At 40.3% G+C, this 20,061-nt stretch overlaps 1 protein-coding gene across 15 annotated transcripts in view; it reads right to left on the bottom strand.

Annotated features, from left to right (window-relative positions):
• Window positions 1–20,061, bottom strand: part of ZDHHC13 (zinc finger DHHC-type palmitoyltransferase 13) — a 62,215-nt gene that overhangs the window by 15,729 nt on the left and 26,425 nt on the right. For all 15 annotated transcript variants that reach the window (XR_007156323.1, XR_007156330.1, XR_007156329.1 and 12 more), the window contains 7 exons: window positions 18,578–18,711; window positions 15,079–15,179; window positions 9,960–10,084; window positions 9,044–9,106; window positions 8,249–8,342; window positions 6,576–6,659; window positions 2,389–2,546 (listed from right to left, as the gene is read on the bottom strand). Coding sequence is in view for 3 of the 15 variants with exons in the window: in XM_047878276.1 (XP_047734232.1) it covers window positions 2,389–2,546; window positions 6,576–6,659; window positions 8,249–8,342; window positions 9,044–9,106; window positions 9,960–10,084; window positions 15,079–15,179; window positions 18,578–18,711 (759 nt within the window). In the remaining 12 variants the exon portion in view is untranslated. The remainder of the gene's footprint in view (window positions 1–2,388; window positions 2,547–6,575; window positions 6,660–8,248; window positions 8,343–9,043; window positions 9,107–9,959; window positions 10,085–15,078; window positions 15,180–18,577; window positions 18,712–20,061) is intronic.

Raw genomic sequence — 20,061 nt, 5'->3', positions numbered from 1 at the left:
GAAGTCTGCTTGAGATTCTCCCTCTCCCTGTCTTCTGTCCCTACTCTACTCACACTCTCTGCCTCAAAATAAATGAATAAACTAAAAAAAGAAAAAAAAAAAACCTCCCAAATCATCCGGGTGCCTGGGTGGCTCAGCTGGTTAAGCGGCCTTCAGCTCAGGTCATGATCTCATGGTTTGTGGGATCGAGCCCCACATTGGGTTCTGCTTGAGAGCAGATTCTACCCCTCCCCCACTCACACACACTCTCTCTCAAAATAAACATTAAAAAAAAAAGACCCTCCCAAATCATTAAAACAACTATTACTGAGTTACCCCCATTTAATCCTGAAAATAACTCAAACATCAAGCTCCTTATCTGTAAAACAGAGATTATCACACCATCGTCCCTCATCAGATGCTTAAGGACTTGACATCATATATTTAAAATACCCAGTGCAGAGGCTCCTGGAGGTAAAGTAACTGGTCCAAAGTCACACAGCTTAGAGAGTGGCAGAACTGAGACAGATACCTCAGTCAGTGTGAGAATAAAGTTCATGGTCCTTACCACAAACTACATGCTCAGTTTGACTTGCTATAGTCAAACCCATGACTCACCAGAGCAGTCATCAAATGAAAGGCTTCGAACAAGAGAATTGGTTTGTTTATTAAGAAAACAACATTACTAGGGGGCGCCTGGGTGACTCAGTTGGTTAAGTCCGACTTCACCTCAGGTCATGAAAAAAAAAATTTTTTTTTAAGAAAACAACACTAAATTGCTGTATTTGAAAACTACCCAAAAACTTTGAGTTCGTTTTCCTTGCCTTAGAAAGTATTAACAAAATTAAGGTTTCTTTCAAAAATTGATATTATAGTCTTACATATACTGTCCTTGTCCTAAGCCTCCAGAAAAGAAGAAAGAGAATTAGAATCCATGTCTCAAACCTTAGGTTCTACATCTGCTTCCACCTCTCACCACCCTTATGGACAAAACTGGGCACTCGACATCTCATAGGCTTAGTTTTCTCACCTTTAGAATGGAGACACTACTTTGGCACAATCTATACCTCAAACGTCTGTCGGGGAATAGATAGGAAAGTGCTCTGGAATATGTAAGATACAGATAAATACTAGGTATCATACGAGATAGTAGTTAATATTAATAATCACTGATGCTAATACTCATTCTTACTGCCTGAGTCTATAGATGCCAGAGGGGCAGAAGATTAAGATGAATGTTCAGAAGCCTCCGTTCAGTCGGTGTTACTGGCTTAATTCCTTTCCTTGGCACTTGTTTCCTTTGTCTGTCTTTATCACTTTGTTACTATTATTGTAGAACTGGTTACTTCCCTGTTAAAGTGGAATGCACTTTTTTTTTTAATTTTTTTTTTTTTAACATTTATTTATTTTTGAGACAGAGAGAGACAGAGCACGAACGGGGGAGGGGCAGAGACAGAGGGAGACAAAGAATCTGAAGCAGGCTCCAGGCTCTGAGCCATCAGCCCAGAGCCCGACGCGGGGCTCGAACTCACGGACCGCGAGATCGTGACCTGAGCTGAAGTCAGACGCTCAACCGACTGAGCCACCCAGGCGCCCCGTGGAATGCACTTTTGAGGAGTAATGCTCTAATTATATGAGGTCTCACAGTAATTGGCTCAGACTGACCACGGCCGTCCATTCCACAAGCACGGGCCACAGCAACAATGAGAATTAGGTTATGCTCATAGGGGAAGGAAGGCAGCAGGGAAGGGACAGTAGCTTCTTCGGAAGCTCAATGTGGCTACTACTGCGCTGGAGAGTGAACTTTCTAATGGCCATGACCTTCCCTAGAAGTGTAATTACCATGGTTACACTGGTTAGTGTGGGATCTTGCATTTCCTCCCCACTTCTACCCATATAAGTGCTGTATAATAATCAGGACAACAAACAGGGTTGGAAAAGGTGAGAGAAGACAATCATCTCACACCTGCACAATGCTTTTATATTTTATATCATGTTTTCACATACTGTATGATTTAACTGTATGATGAAAAAAGCCTTTGAACAGGACGGTCAGTGGACCTAAGTTTCCGGTTCTGATTTTGCCACTTACTGGGTGACCTTGAGCAAGTCAGCTCTCTGTAACTCTATCCGTAAAGTAAAAAGATCAGATTAGATCATCCCTACGGACAAGTTAACAACTCATTATTCTAACCTTTAAAGGATCCTGTGAGAGTAGCATTATCAACCCCATTTTACAGACAAGGAACTGGAAATCCAAGAGTCAAAGGACATGCCTAGACCCAGAGAGTAAGTGACAGAGGTGGAACTAGGACCCAAAAGCCTTCTGATTTAAAATTCAAGTCTTTCTACCTTATTACAGTGTACTGGAAATTTTACTCAAAGGCTTTACAGAAGAGAAATTAATACCTGAAAGAGCTGATTTAATAATAAAAATGTTGACCACGAGAAGTGGAAAGTTGCTAGCATGAAGATATATAAAACCCAAGGGGAACAGGCCACAATCTGATTGAGGTAGGTCCACAGTCCATCTTCTCTGAATGTCGTGGCACAATGATTTGACCAATCTGTGGATTCACAAAAAAGAAACTCATTATTTAAAAAGGCAACAAACCAGTGATTATTGTACAAGAAGATAAAATCGCTGTACTTCTTTTCAGGGAGAAGAGACGGTAAGACATGAGAGCACAGAATAGAACCCAGCTTTAAGGATTTATCTTCCGGGGGTACTTGGATGGCTCAGTCGGTTAAGCATCCGACTCTTGCTTTTGGCTCAGTCCATAATCTCATGGTTCGTGGGTTGGGCCCTGCGTCGAGCTCCACGGTGACACTGCAGAGCCTGCTTGGGATTCTCTCTCCCTCTCTCTCTGCCCCACCCCTGCTCATGCTCTCTCTGAAAATAAACAAATAAACTTTAAAAAAAAATTTAAAATAATTTAAAAATCTAAAACATGGTGAAAAAAAGAATTTTTCTTCCAAGTGCCAACTTAACTAGCCAAGGTGAAAAACTGGCACCTCATTACTCATTAAAGCTATATGATAACACTGCATTGGTAGCTGGCAGTAAAGGAATAAAAGCAAAAAAGGTCCATAAGACCACCACTAAAACCACCATTTTCGGCATAAAATGAACCAGCCCAAAGTTAATTGTTTAAGGACTTGATGACAGAGAATGACTGGATTTAATAAATGTCTGTCTTAGAAAATTCTTTATTTTGTCCATGATACACAGGAGTCTATTATAGCACTGAATAAACTCTTATTAAGGGTTCAGATCACTTGGCTGTTGTAGGCGCAAGAAATCCTGTAAGCGCCCAGATAACCATGGGAACACAACCTAACAGCATGCAGTTATTGGGTGTACTTCTGCACCGGCACCATAATTTATCCTGTAGAGAGGGAGAAAGTCCAGGTAAGGGAATTCATGAGACAGACACCCCTAGGAAAAGAGTAAAGGGAAAAAGATTCATATAGGAGGGAAAAAGATTCATAAAGGCACGGCTCAATTTCTCTCCAGGAACACCTATTTATACGCCAATTAAAAGAGAGGACTTCACTATGGCCTTTGTGACCTCCCTAAGCTATGCAGCTAAGAGCAGCACGAAGGAGAATGAAGGTAGGAAGCAGCAGAAACAAGGGAACAAATCCTCAAGGTCTTGCGAAGCCAATGGCTTCTGTAGGCCTCACGACAGTTTATAGAGGGCAAATTATTTTTGAAATAAGAATTCTGTAAATTTTCACCTTGAGGTTTCATAAATGCCTCTGACAATTTGATAAGTAATTTCAGACAGTTTCCCAAAGCAGCACTTAAGAGCTCCTGGGACAGCAAGAAAATGAGTCCCTGACTTTACTATCACCTGTCTGTCCATTTTAGTCTTAAAAGAAAAAAGTCTTTTTTTCCCCCATTTTGAGCCTTATTTGATTCCCAACCATCTTTCATGACTATACGTCAGAAGCAATCTAAGAGTAATCACCACAGAGTAACCATCAAGGCAACAAGTTAAGGCAAATTACACTCTCTTGAGAGCTTCTCATTAGGACGGCAGACAAAGATGCCTCTCGTGCACCTGATATGACAAAAAAGACTATAATTCCCAACGGCAGGTACAGGAAACAGCTGCTGAGTGGGAAAGAATACCTACTTTCTTCCAGCTTACAGATTTCTACTGCGCTCTTCTGGGAAATTTTTTGATCACACGGCATGACCCCCAACTAGAATTTTCATAGGACTGATTACAGATTTAATGTCAAAGATAATGGCCACAAATGGCCACATACATTATCTTCTGTGATATACAACTTTAATATGTGCTAATAATACATTCTTATCAGGTGGTCACTGGCTAATGATAGGGGACTCATACTGTACCAAGCCGATCATTTTCATTTTTAGATAGCTCTGCCAGCTACAGTGTTCTTTCTAACCATGATCTAAAATCTTTCTCCCTGTAACTTGCAGGATGCTGACCCTTTCTGAGTGTCCATCCTGAAAACAGACCTCACAAAGGACAGAACGGATGGAGGCTACACAGAGCCAGAAGTAGCTGTAACTGGCTCACACGAGGCTCGTGTGCATCAGGGCCGTCGCATCAGGAGTGTTAATGCCAAACAAAGAAGGTGGGATGGCGGGGAGGCCTTGTTAGAAAAATGAGGCACAAGTTCATTTTTCCTGTCTGTGAAGTAATGATAAATGACATGATGTCCTCATTCGGTGCCAGAATATAAATGGGATAAAACTAGCAAAATACGTTGACTAGTCTACATGGTCGCAGGTGAATATAAAGTGGACCATTTCTAACAGACAAAATATAATACAAAAATTGGTTCAGAGCCAGAGAATAGAAACAAAGAGGGAAGAGCCAATGCACAGAATACGAAAGCAAAGTGGAGAGAAGGAAAGTGATGGAAAATTACTTCTGTCCTTATCAATACAGTCTTATGCTGGACACAGACACCAAACAAAGGGGACTATTTTTAGTGAAGAGAGAAGCAGGAGAGACAGAGTGGTGTAAAACCTGGCTTCTCTCCCAATAGGATCACGTCCAAGGGACAAGTTGGTCCACGGGCCAGCCTAAAAAGGTCTTCCAGGAACATGCTTTATTGTTAGGCATTAAAAGGGCAGTTCTTTCAGTAGAAAGATGCACTGCCAAGAAATCTTTTACTTCTTACACCACAGGACATAACCTAAGAGGTTTTTTAAATTTCAATGCTCAGGATTATTTATGGCCTTTGACAAGAAATGGTACCAGGGATCACAACCTTCCGACTATTAGGTCCATTTGAGAGGGTGGCACTTACACTGAACTACAGAAGCTTTCCCTACTGATCACAGACACCCAAGGTGTCAGACGAGAAAGGGGCTGAGAAGGTAACTAACTGAAGCCCTCTCCAGGCCTAGGGCAGGGCAAAAAAACCCAAAACACAACATGTCACACAGACATTAATTAATAATCTCTAAAAATGAAATGCCAAACAACCCAAAACTTGATGTTTCTGGGGAGGGTAACTGGGAGGCTAGGGGACAGAGTAGAAGGAATTCTTTTTCAAAAACTAAGCATAATTTAAACTAAAAAAAGCTGGAGCAGAGGCCGAGGGAAGGCAGGGAGAGGGGGTGCTTAGGATGCCAAGGGAAAAAGAAACTAAAGTGGAAAAAAATGTTGCTAACATCTTCCTGGATCATTCTGCATTTTAGCACAAGCAACAAACTAGTATTCCACTGTTGGAATCTAAGACCTGAGCATGAACGTAACAGGAAGGTGGGAAGAAATGGATTTATAGTGAAGCCACATTCTCCCAAAGTCTTCAAAATAAACAATAAACAGCGAAACAAGGAAAGCCAAAATAAATAAACTACAAGCACTATACGTTTTCCCGGTTAGGTAAACCACTCCCAGGTTTGAGAAGCACAGCCGTGCAACTGTTAAGAGCTAACCCAAATCCTTCCTGCTTCAATGTAAACCCCGTTCTTCTTAGTCCATCAGCTTGGAACAGCTGGGTGTCACTCCGTCCTCAAGTCCCCCACACGCCTGTTCACACAGCTACTGAGAAGTTATTTTTCTGTCTCAGGCATGCAGAATAAGTGGCCTAATGTTCCCTTCCAGGTCATTATTCCCAAACTTTCAATGACTATTCGCTCTCCCATTAGCTCTAAGCTGTGACTTGACATTTATCAAGAGTTGTGTTCCTTCACTATGGTGACCACCTCCGCCTTCCTTCAACCTGTCCAGCACCAACCTTTTCTTTTTCCTATTTTATTTACTTATCACTTCCCTCGCTTTGTGCCTGAGCCGCTGATTTTTCCTCACTTCACTGGGTGATAAATCTGCACCTGCCTTACATGACTTTATATTTTGACCGCTTCTCAAATTTATCAAGGTCGCTTTAGAATACAATCTCTTCCCAGGTGCTGACAACTAACCTCTTCAAGTCTTCCTTGCAGCTTTCCCAATGCTGAGAGTCTTAGAGGCAGCCGTTTCGTTTTTAGTAGGGGTGTGGTTCATAGTCACCCAGCCAGAATGTGCCATTCAAGAATTTACCAAGAAAAGTATGTGTGAGTATGGGTGCATGAGCTTGCTGTAAGAAAAATTTATACTTACAGATGAAAGATTCATATATAATCCAATCACAAACAATGGAAAGGAAAAGTAAGAAGAATATGTAATAATGATGGTTGCCGAAACCTACAGCAAAAAGAAAAAACACATGTAATACTTTTGCTTACAATGATTTTCCAGATCAAGACCTTACTAACCACTTTCCTGTCAAAAGCTTCCACCAAAGTAAAAAAGTAAATAAGCTAGTACTTTGCATTTAAATACCATTAAACCAAAACCAAACAGCTCTGATATGTCATGGTCAACTGTCCATGTTAAATGAACTAATATTTATCTGCTGCTTACCTAAGAGAAGATACCTTTTTTGAACAAAGCAAGATTTACTAAGCATATGCAGCTCTAGGGTGGCCTATACTGCACTGGAGGGAGGGGAACAGGCAGGACTTTAGGCAAATCATACCCTATACTCCTTGCACGTAACAAGTTTACGAAGTACAATTTCTGAACATCAGGGATTCACTTGATCAGAGGAACAGAGAAAATGAATCTGAAGAGCAGCACTAAATAGATGTCCTGCAGGCGCCCACACACAGAAAAAGAGGGGCAGCCTGCAGCCTCTCTCGCCTATGCTGCTTGTTTCTGCTGCTCTCTTGACACTGGAGTTGTGAGCACTCTGATGCTAATGGCACCAAAGTACCACCATGTCCCCACTTTCTCCGAAGACAGCAAAACCCAGCAGCAGGAGCAATGCCCAGTGCAATGAGGAGACCTAGGTCCACGGGTGACTAGTTGTGTGACTACAGGGAAGTCATTTAACCTCTCTGATCCGGTGTTCTTGCTTTTAATATGGAGATAATCTCTCTTCTGTCTGCTTCATAGGCCTGGCAGCCAAACAAGATGATCCACTACGTTAAATGCAGCATAATAAAAATACAGGGGCTCACTACTGTTGCTTTCCCACTTCCATTCACAGCTGCCTGCCTTAATGCTAATCATCCCATCTTTACGGTGGGATGGGGTCCATGAAGCTTGGGACCCTAGGAATTGTCTCTTCGCTGTTCTCTAGGAACAGTAGAGAACATCAAAATGCACTAAAGAAACCTGACTCACTGAGGCAGCCTTTTGTTCAAGATTATAAAAGCATATCCTCTCCTGGGGACAAATAACCATAGTTCCTCTGAAGTTCCTCATAATAATCCCCTGGCTTTTACAGTGACCACTCAGAGGAAACTCAGGGCTACCGACGAGGACAAGGAATACTCCATACCATCTCTGGTTCAAGCTCCTACCTGAGCTTTGAAGGAGCCAAGTGGAGAAGTACATGAGAGAGAGAAGCCACAAAATGTGGTAAGAACCTGGTTATTTGGTGTAGAAGACCAATACTACTAAAGTAACCTCAAGCAAATAATTTGCCTTTCATATTTTTTCACCTCTAAAATGGAGACAGTAATGCCAACCTCATAGGTGTGCCCTGATGATCAGACAGGAAACTATATTCAAAACTGCTTTATAAACTCTAAAATACTATACAAACGACATTAATTATTATCAACATCAAGTTTTCCAAACGTGTGAACACCATAGAGAGGATTCTCTGACAAAGAAGAACTACAAAACGGACCCCTGAGATGCCCTTCTATTTTTTCTATTAATCACACATATAGCCAAATATATACTTAACTTCATAGTGTTAACTAAGAAATTCAATCTCTCACCTATGCACCGTCCAGTCCACAGACAATGCTGATCGTATCGAGCGACACAGGAGTTACACACGTGGCAATGAAGTGACCTTAATGGCTTCCTTATCTAAGTGGGCAATGAAGACATGTCTAAGCAAAACTCAGTGTCTTAAAGTGGTAACAAACCACAAGCAAACTCTTACTCCTAAATCATAAAGGCATGGGTACAAATAATCCTAAATAGATCATCAATTGACAGAGAGGCTCTGGAATGCCTTATTAATATTTACTTCCACATATATATTTTGAGTAGGCCAACACTAAAGGGGTTTTGAATTCCAGAACCTATTCACACTGATGAAAGGGAAATAAGGCAGCACCATTAAGAAAAAGGGAAAAGGAAACCCGAGTTACATTTCTGGCTCTGCCAATAATTTGGGGGAAGTTACTTCTTCCCTCTAGGCTTTGATTCCTCAATTGCAATGAGAGGTTTCACTAAGTGGTTTCTAGGGTCATCATGAGCCTCTGACTTGAAGTTAGTTCTAATATATCCTTCATGGCAGGAAAAAGCAATCAAAACACACTATGGATCATTCACAGAGAGATCTAACCACAGACATCTTGGAGAAACTGTAAACATCATTCCTTCATATGCTCAAGGCAGAAAACTATTCTGATAGTAATACAAAATTAGAAACTGGTAAAGACGAAGGTGTGCAAATATACCAGGGAGATTTAACAAATGTTTACGTGAGAAATGTTACCAAGAATATACTTTCTCACTACGGGATAAAATTATTTGAAAAAAAAAAAAAAAAAAAGACTCACAAGGCATGAGGTACAAAATGTTCTGAAGTCCAGACAGCCAGTCTCTGCAAGGGTGATGATATTCTGAAAGGCACGAAATTTGACCTTACAATTATGTTTTATTGGGGAACGGACAAATGCACGGTTATACACCATTGTCACAGCTCTCTCTCCAAACTGAGGTGGCCAGGAAAGCAATCTGGAATACCTGCCACCACATCATTCTGTGCCTGAAAATAATGTGACTTTTCAAGGCTGCATTTTCAACCACAGCCAATAAATTAGAAGGCACACATATTACACCTCCCCATTCTCTCCATGAATGGCAATCATCTAGTTATAATCTGCTAGAGAAAACTAAACATACACGGATACATTCATAAAAAGCAAACAAAACCCATCAGTATACGTTGTAACTGATGGTGATAAGCACCACAGGCTCAGTCTTCCACGAATTGCCTATAGGTAACACCGACAAGGACAATTCTAAATATTCGAAGTGAAAGAAGACACGCATGTCCTCTGACACCTTCACATCTTAGGAAGAGAAGGAGCATCTCTTGGCAATAAGGAGGGCTCCCCCTGGCCCCTGCCTGGTTACTCGCCATGTATCAAATGGGGGAATTTAAGCTAAATGATCATTATCTAAGTGTTCCTATAAAGAAATCCAGATCATGTTCGCTAACAGAAATTACATTTGAAAAGTCTTGGGTCTGACTTTAAGAGGAAATACAAAATACTTTTTAAAACTTTTCCATAAATAAATGAAAAGGAATGACAGTGGAGAAATCTCAACTTTGTTGATTTATGCTGCATCTATTACGTGCCAAGGCCCCGGAGATGCAGCCATGAGAAACATGAACATTGCTACAACCTTCCTATTAAAAAAAAAAAAAAAAAAAAAAAAAAAAAAAGTAACATTACAAAGAAAGCTCACCGTTTTCCTTTCTTCTTCAGAAGCTTTAGTGAAGCCTGGATCAGTTGCCCAAGTCTTGTAGAAAAAGTAGAGGAAGCCTATTAGGCTGAGAATGAAAGCAAAATAGAAAGGGGTGCCTGCTAGATGTGAAGACCACGTTAAGGAATGTATCAACTTCCACTAAGAATAGCATAATTATGACATAAGCAAATTTCATCATCGGTGCCTAAGAATCTCTCTGCATTCTAACCTCACGTTCCATTATGTATACACATCCCTGCCCCCAAACCTGACCCCACCCTATGTTCTAATCCCACAGGGATTTGCTCATAATTGGCTAATAATTAACCCCTTCTAATTAGCTGAAACTCATACAAAAATTATTGACAGGAATGGTTGCAATATATAAGGAACATCCTGAGAACTGAAAAACATTCAAGATCCAAATAAGTTCATCTCTAATGGTGTTACCATGGCTCTCCTGTAAGCATCTAAAAGAATAATTATCAGTCATTTTAACAAAATCATTCAAAGAAACAAACCATTTGATTCAGAGATTCCAATTAAAAATATTTCCTTATACAGTAGATAAATGCTTGCAAAAATTTAGTAATGGCAAGTTTAATTAATGCCTGTCACTGTATTAGGCTGTAGCGATTTAGAAATTAAAAAAACTGCTCTTTGCAAATTAATTACAAATCGAGTACTATTTTGGGAAAGGAAGGTACTATAGACACATTAAGATAAAAAGTATTTCAAGGATAAATATTGCCCACTTGGAAATGTTTTTGAAGCAGTACAAATTCTTTGTATAAAAAGTAAAACTTTGCTCCAGGGAAAGACAAATGAAGGTGCAGTAAGTAATAAGCCAGTATACCAGTAGTAAACCAATTCTCCTTGCCCAGTTTAAGTCATTATCAACACAGTAACCACATCTGCCTTCCAAGGTATTATCAGGCTGTCTTGTGCCAAACTTTGGAGTGGAAAAGGCAGCCATAAAATAGACTCTAAACCCTTGCTATTCAAAGTGTGGTCCATAGACTCACAGCAATGGCTTTACCTGGGAGTTTGCAAGAAAGGCGTCACTTCAGACTTCACCCCAGACCTGCAGAACCAGACTCTGGATTTTAACAAGATCCTCAGGGGATCCACATGCACAACAGAGTTTAAGAAGCACTGCTGTGACCCACAAAAACTAGCACAACCACATCTGGTTCAGGGAGGCAGGAACAAATCTTGTTGGTTTATTAGTTTATCAGTTTGGGAGCACCTGGGTGGCTCAGTGAGTTGCGTGCCCAACTCTTGATTTTGGCTCAGGCCATGACTTCACGGTTCATGAGTTCAAGCCCCACATCAGGCTTGGCACTGACAACAAGGAGCCTGATTGAAATTCTCTCTCCCCTCTCTCTCTACCCCTCCCCTGCTTGTTCTTTCTCTGTCTCTCAAAATAAATAAATAAACATTTAGAGGAAAAAAAAAAAAGTTAGGTTATCACTTTGTCTGCAGAAGGGCCTGGCTTTAAGAAATACATAGGATCTAGAACGGTTGTGTGAAATGAAATTCTAACAAATGAAGCTTACTTAGATTGGATTAAGAACACTGATAAAGAGCACATAGGTCAAGGCCTTTAAAGAATCACATCCCATTTTCTTTCCACAAAATCTTGATCAAAACACAACACATTCTCAAAAATACATTCAGTTGAATCACATGATGATTCTGCATATTGAAGTGACTGAACTTTGGCCTCCTGTTCTGAATAACTTTCAAAACAAATCCCAGGAGAATCACTGGATCCTCTCTAAGTAAAATGAATGCATCTAACCCCTCATAGGAAAGCCAAATGTTCCTTGCTTCCATGCCCTTGCTTTGTGTGGTTCATTAACCTCAAATGCTCCCCACTGCCCCCATATACTTCCAGAAACACACTTTTAGGACATCCAAGCCTAACTTTATTCTCCCTCCCCTTGCAGGTCTTTCCCGATTCCCTACAGAGAAAGGATTCTTTCCTTTCCCTGAGTCTAAAATGCCTGTTCTGTGGCACTTAGACCTTATAGTTATTTATAGACCGCTCAGCCTCTCCAGTTAGCTTGTGACTCTTTGCAGTTCAAGTCTCTCAATATGGAGCCCAGCTCTTCAAGTGAAATCTGCCTTCCTGGAACTTGGACTAACCGGTTTTCCTTCTTTAGATCCTTTAGCTCTATGCTAAAGATCTACACTATAGCTGTCCTTAGATCTACCCTATAGAAGCTTATTCCTCATTTGTTCGATAAATTTTTATCGAACGTCCATTCCATACAATACGTTGGCTTACAAATGATGGACTTCCAAACACTTGACATTGGAAGGCAGTGCTCACACCTCCAGGATAAGCAGCAACATTGTTCCTTGTACAGCACAGTTTCCTGGTCATGCTCCTCCACCTGTGCTCCCGTCTGTCAATGTTTCTCTTAAAACAACAGAATTCAAAACAGAACAAGCACACTGCGGGGTTGTACTGACCAGTGCTGGGGACAGTGAGATGGCTGTTGTCCTTGGTGTGGACTCAAATCCTTGTACTACTGGGGAATACAGTGGCCCCTTGACACCTGTGTCACTCCCCACACCAGGCTTTAAAGCTCTTGCTCTTTTGCACCTGATCTGGAACATGCCAGAATCACAGATGTAGCGTTCCGTACTTCACCATTTCTTTCCTGAGTCTTCATCTCATCTCCAAACTCATCAGTAAGGTCCTATCTCTTCCACCTGATCCTGCCTCATAAAAGCCAAATACATTACTTGCTGAACATATAAAAAAGCACCAAAAGGAAGGGATCATCTGAGGAACCAGTCCAGAGTCTCCCTTAAAATTAATTTCAACATGCAGCCTTCTACACAGAGTTTATTCAGGAGAGTGAATAATAACAGAATAGGTATTATTTACAAAATGCCCATTATGCAATGAGGACCGTGGTCAGCATTTTACAGACATCATAGCATTCCTTGCAGCCATCCCACAAATTTGGTACTGTTATCCCTCGGGTTTTTTTTTTTTCTTTTCTTGTTGTTGTTGTTTTTACCAGAAAAACTGAGACTCGGTGAAATTCAATAATGTGCCCAGTGGTACCTAAGAAAGAGAGCCAAAGTCGAACTCACTCTGATGCCAAAGATAGTACTCTTTCCACAGTGCCCCAGACACTTTTCCCATAAAGAACCGTGAGAGGGGAAGCCCAGACTTGGCAAAACCTGGGACAAGATTCGTCTACTCAGAACTGAGCGCAGCACCTCCGGTCACACCTGGGGCAGTCCACACGACATTTACCGTTCAGCTTGGAAGACACTGATCTGATGGCAAAGTGTGCCACCTGCTGACTGACATGCACTCACCCGTAGCAGGTGCATATGGCTGCCTAGATCAAAGGGCTTTCTGCTGTACACGCAAGTAAAAGATCCCATCTCATCAACTCCGACATAAGAGTCTGTCTAGCTTTGGAAATCAGTTCTTCTGAGATAATGGTATCTTCGCAAATGGTGAGCCGCTTGCAATTAAACTCAACTGAATATGAGGTTCTGTGATCAAGGCTTGCAAAACTACAGTGGAGTTACTTTTTTGTTGATATAGATTCTGCAAAAAAGTCATCAGGGAACACAAATCTAAAACTGTGTTTACTCCCCTGCCACATGGGTTGGTCAACAAAAATATTAGCCATCCCTTCTCAGAATCATGTCACTTATCCTAGAATTTATCAGGCTTGAGATTTCCGCAAATAATTTGGGGTGTATATTGTCCTGTTGTTTTATACACTTGTGGTTACTTATAAAGTATTTTTATAACACATAATATCATGCAAGCCTTCAATAACTAGTGGCAGTAAGACTAGTGCTTAAAAAGCTGCCCCAAATCATTAATCATGAGACAAAGGCTTTGTGTAATAACATCTTTTGATAAAAGTCAAATGAACTCCATGGTATGCTACCCCATTCATTTACATTAAAGGAATTTGAAAAATATTAGAGAAAATGCTCAGAAACAAATATCATTAAAGTATAAACATGCTATAATGAAAGGAGATATATGCCCTCTGAGAACTCATATGCTTCTTCACTTCACATTGATTTCTACGAAAAGAATATTCCTGAATTGATTGTATGCATTTCTCCCACAAACACCATCTTTCTTTTTAAAAATGCCATTACCAGAAGGACACATTAACACAGAAGTTAAAGGAATATGTTTACAGGTACATTTCTATCCACCACATTCTTTCTTCTCCTACCCTGTAAAGAAAACAAGGTTATAATGGCTTCCTAGAGTCTCTGGAAGGGGAAAAGGGAACTTGGAAAGAGGTGGGAAGATAAAAAGTTAGAGAAAATGCCTCCCTCCTAATGGCAGCTTTAGCTATAAACCAAGAACTCTCCTCGAAGAGCACAACACACGCTTAAGCTGGCCGTGGCCTGAGCCCAGCTCTTCGAGTGATAAACCTATCTCTTGGATGAGTTTTTTTTATTTGAAACCATGTGTTGCCATCCATTAGCAGTTCATAGAAGAATTAAGTGGGCTGTGTGTGATCAGCATTTTTAAAAAACGAAATAGCATAGGATAAAATTACAGAATTTTACAGTAAAGCACACGTTAGGAGTATCGTTTTCTGTTTCACATTTGGTCTGGGTGGCAATGTAAATGTATTTTTACTGTAGACTGAGAATCCATTGCTCTGGACAGGAACACTGCACTGGCCACTGCTGAGGAGGACACATTTCTCTGAACATCCCTCCCCTATAGACCATCTTGGCACCCAGAAGATTTATTAATCAACTGTAACTGCCGACCAAGTTAAAAGAACCTGCTGACCTTGAGGAGAGTATCTCAAGGCAATACGACAAATTTTCACGGGTCCAAGTAAAACAATAATTCACTCTATTGTTTCTATCCTCTGAGTAATAAATACTAGACACTACTGCTTCCATGGTGTGTTTGGAGATTATTTCCAGAATTTAGCAGATTTTCAACATGCAACGTCTTCAACCAAAATAATTAAAATGCATACAAATATGAGTTATAGTCCCTGGATCTCTTCTCATATCTACATTTCTAACTATGGCATTACTATTGTTTAAAGGAAAAATGGGATGTGTATTTAAATTTCAGCTGGAAGGATATGAGGAAAGAATAAGATGAACCACGTTACAAATATCCAAAAAATGGAACTTAGCAGGAAGACTGTTGGTAAGTAGATGAGACTCTTATACCCGACCAAGAACCTAAAAGAAAAAAGGATAAACATATGGTATTAGTAAAAACAGGTATGGTTCATATTAATTTTAACTCTAAATTCCCTTAAATAATAACAGTAATAATAACGATTCCCTTAAGTAACAACAATAACAGCTTTCAGTACCGAGTGCTTCCAATGTGCCACTTTCCACATAGTAATTAAGAGTTTGTGGGACACCTGAGTGGCTCAAATGGTGAAGCTCAAATGGATAAGCATGGTTAATGCTACCACGACCTGCTACCAACTCTTGATTTCAGCTCAGGCCATGATGTCAAAGTTCGTGAGATCGAGCCCCACATTGGGCTTTGCACTGGCAGCACAGAGCCTACTTGGGATTCTCTCTCTCTCTCTCTCTCTCTCTCTCTCTCTCTCAATCTCTCTCTCTCTCTCGCTTGCCCTCCCCCACTCAAGCTCTTTCTCTCTCAAAATAAATAAACATTAAAAAAAGTATTAAAAAAAAAAAAGAGTTCGCCACCATCTCAACCCCACTGTACCCATGAGAAAAGTAAAGCACTCAAGAAATGCATGTTCCAGTCCTTAAAACTAACTTCTACGTTATTTCATTCCCAATAACTTTCTATTTGCAGTGAATCTTTATTTCTATTGAAAAATATCACATTTGTAGTTCTCTTTTTGGCATATCATATTTTCAAATATTCCAAAATGCAAAAATTTTAAATACTTCAGAGATTCACCTTCACATTTAACAAGCTTTCTTCTGGAGGCTAGCAGTATATTTTTAAACCATAACAGATGCACACGACCTTAAGCAGCTTTATCCCACAACCAGCTTGAGAAGCGGACACTGAACATAAAAAGAAGAAATAAAGGCTGAAAGTGGCCTTAGTCATCAAACACTAACCCTCTCGCTTGGGTAACGAGCAACGTGAAAGTCCGCACAGAACTTACTCAAATGTTAATACTGTAGCTTCAAAAGAAAAAAAAATCTGTCTTTCATGTTAAATACTCAATAGAGCAAATCCATGCAGGAATATGGTTTACCTGGATCTATTTTAAAATTTATACCAGGAAAAAATAATGGTTGATGATGGGTAAGAAAAGGATTCTTTAAAAGCTATCAAGATCAGAAGTGTAATTATGATAAAATATTTGAGAAAAACTGAAGGTTCCAAGCCTCGGGCACATAATACGTGACCAGAACAGGCCAAATAGACCCCACGTAACGTCCACAGCATGACCTGCCTGAGATTAGGCAGCGCAGATGTGTCTGAATGAATTAAGCAGTGCAGTGAACTACCTAATTTGTAAGCGTCTGCTACCACGACCTGTGTGCTTCGAACAGGCATCACGTAGCAGCCTGGATCAATAGGCAACTGCGCCTGGAGCTTAAAGAAGAGTAGAAGTTTGCAGCTGCCTACCTCCATGAGACGAGGTCTCTACAGAAGGGTATGAAATAAAAGCAGTATGGATAAAGCTGCCATATGCATTTGTGTCCCATGTGAATCGTGTCCATATGCCAAGTCTAGCATACAAAGCCCTCCACTCACTGTCAGCAAAAATAAAAGTTTCCTATAAACTTTTGTACAATGTTGGTTTCTACTGAAACAAACAAAATCTCAAATGCTCCTATCCTAGGTGAGTGGATACTGTCAGCTCTTGCTTTCTCTCTGAAAGAGAAAACACAAAAACCCGAAAGTGATCAATGCGATTTCTGGTGATTTGGCTTAAAATTTCTTTGGCAACCAACTCACAATCTACTTAGTGGAAAATGTATAAATATCTCTAAGTTATAAGTTTTCTGTACAGCAGACAATTTTAGGCATTTTGTTATTTTTCAGAAATATAAGTTTTTACTTTACACTTATATTCTAATTCATTTCCAACCGTCTTGCTCTTGAGTGACCAAGAGGTAAGATTCCTCTAATATTTTGTTTTTCCTTATTACTCAAGCAGCTCATGCTTATTCCAGAAAATGCTGGCAAGCAAAAAAAGGCATAGGAATACTCAACATCACACCCTGAAGAGAGATCCTTTTAGATCCTTTTCTATGGATCATCATCATACTTTACATTTTTCTTTCATTCAGTAAATGAAAATTTACATTTACTGAAAATTGAAAAAAGAAACATTTCCTGCTTGTATGGGCCTTAACACTCCAGGAAACGGTGAGTAAGTGCCATGAAGAAAATCAAACAGGGTGATGCAGAGTTATTCAGGGATGGCCTAAGGAGGTGACACTGGTCCTGAGGCCTGAATGGCTGTGTCTCCTGCTCTAAAACGATATGGTATCAGAACACTTCAGACAAAGACCTAAGCAAGAGTCAAGGCCCAGGAGAGGCATGAGCTCGATGTGCTTTAGAAACAGAAAGGGGGCAGAAGAGCAGAGAAGGGAAGAGAGGAAAGAGATGAAGTCCAAAGGGAGAGATCGAATCACATGACACCTCACAGGCAAGGAGTTTGGATTTTATTTTGAAGACGCAGAAAAGTCAGTGGAAGCCATTAAGCAGAGAGAAAAAAAGGAAACTGTTTGCCTTTTAAAAAGACCACCCTGATTGCTAAGTGGGGATGAACTATAAATCAGGGATAAGAGCCGACCAACTGGAGAAAGAACAGGAAGGACGTGGTGATGAGCTGGATGTGGGAAGGGAAGAATGGAACACAACAGTAATCCAAGGATGACAGTCGTTATTCACACGGGGAACTGGATGCCATTTTACTGAAAGAAGGAAGAGACTGGGGTGTGGTATGACTGCTGGGTACTGTGTGTCAGCCATGGTTCCAGCCATTGTACATGTCTTAACGATAAAGCAGGCATTGTCACAACTGTTATCCTCATTTTTATAGATGAAAAAAGTGAGGCACAGAGAGGTAAAGCAACTTGCTAAAGGTCAGACTGCTGTGTGGTAAAGCCTGACTTGAATCCAGGCAACTTGACCCTTAACCATGACTAAATACAATCGTGTGTATTTTCCTAAAGATAGAGCCATCCCACAGTTACCATTTTATAATTTCCTACATTTCAGTTAGGCCGTTTCAACTAAAAAACCTTAAAAGCAAAAATTACGAGCTTAAAATGAATTCAGATCAAGGAAAAAACACAATTTCTGAAAAGTGGGCAAAAGTGCTTCAAGATGCAAAACACTTACAAAAATCTCATTATTTACCAAAATCAACCATTCAAAAAATGAGCTAGGGTCTTTATTTCCTACCAGTTGCCAATTCAATCAAACTACTGGGTTGACCAATCTGCTTTTAGCCAAATCATATGCTACCAAAGCCCTTCCCTCCCACCACCCCTGAAGACGTTTCTATGTGGTAAATAACATTCAGAGCTCAGTAAAAACTGCGATTTCAGCTAATTAACAGAAATAAACAATCACACGGAAATGCAATAACCAGCCTTGCAATGACTAATATACACACCTTGGAAGCAAAGATGTCAGAAAAAACAATGTTATTAGAAGACATCCTTTTAAAAGCCAAGAATCTGAATTGAAGTCCAGTATGTATCCAACAGCCCACATGGTAATCACAGAAAGCATCAGCAGCAGGAAGAGCTATTAAGAGATTCAGAATTTTAGAACCTTATGGATTTCACCTCCTAAGTATCTAATAATGATTAGTACCACAGAAGAACTTCTTCTGAAATATATAACTATTAATACAACAGCAGAACACAGTTGTTCTTCAAAATTGCTAATTAGTAAATGTGAAGTCTGAGAAAATTACCAGTCTTGGAAACAATCCTTTAAAAACCTTAGATTTTATAAAATATTGCCTAAACATGTTTTCTTATGCTTTCTTCCCCTCCAAGAAACAGGGGTCTTTCAGAGGAGTGCTAATGAGAGCTGACATTTTTAAAAATAATTTCTTTCAAACAGTATCGTAGGTCAGAAAGCACAAAGCAAAACAAAGGGACCACACAAAAATCAGGACACCCAAGGCTCAAGGTGGAGAGTGCAACAGTTCCAGCCTGGACACCAGATGGTGCCATCCCTTAATAAAGGTCAGAGGGAACAAGTCCGCAGAAAAGACGACAGTTGGAGGCATGTGGAATTTCAGATGCCTATGGGGAGATAGCCAGGAGGCAGTCAGAAAAGCGGTCGACCACCCAGGAGAAAACTTTGTATTCATCAGTATATAATCTGGAAAGCCATGAACCAGTAACATCCCAAGGACTGTGTGCAAGGTAGAGAGGGGCAGAATCTTTGCCAACACAAATGCTGAAGGGGAAAAAAGCTAAGTTGTCAAAGGTAACGAAGAGTGACTGGTGTGACCAGAAAGGCAGGATGCGAACACAGGAGAAAGGTCCCAGCAAAGCCAAGGAAGATTCAAGTTTCGAGAAAGGAGTAATTCTCAGTTGTCAAATGTCACACGGAGGCCAAAGACTGAAACATATCCTTGGGATGCTAATCATTTAGGTTTATGCCGGCAAAGTGAAAAGAATGAAATGTCTAAGAACCAACAGTGTGACTGTCTGTACTGAAGCCAGGCACCATATTTCTGCAATGCAGTCCCTTAACTGCGATATACATGACCTTGGAAGCCAGTAAGGCTTTTGCAACGGCAAAGGGAAAAAATATATTCTGCCCTATTTTCTTCCACTTTTACTTCTCTAAGTGTTCTGAGGATGAATACTTTCAAATGCTATCAAATCTTTTCAAGTCCTATATCAGTTAAATGTCTGACTCTTGGTTTCAGCTCAGGTCATGATCTCACAATTCGTGAGTTTGAGCCCCGTGTCGGGCTCTGGGCGGACGGTGCGGAGCCTGTTTGGGATTCTCTCTACCCCTCTCTCTATGACCCCTCTCACCCCGGCTCATGATGTCTCTGTCTCCCTCAAAATAAATAAACTTTAAAAAAATATATAAAAATTAAAAAAAATAAAATCCTAACTCTAATTTGCA

The sequence above is a fragment of the Prionailurus viverrinus genome, chromosome D1 (genome assembly GCF_022837055.1).
Source record: "Prionailurus viverrinus isolate Anna chromosome D1, UM_Priviv_1.0, whole genome shotgun sequence".
In the NCBI taxonomy this organism is placed as follows: Eukaryota; Metazoa; Chordata; class Mammalia; order Carnivora; family Felidae; genus Prionailurus; species Prionailurus viverrinus.
This window is presented reverse-complemented; position numbering and strand designations above follow the sequence as displayed.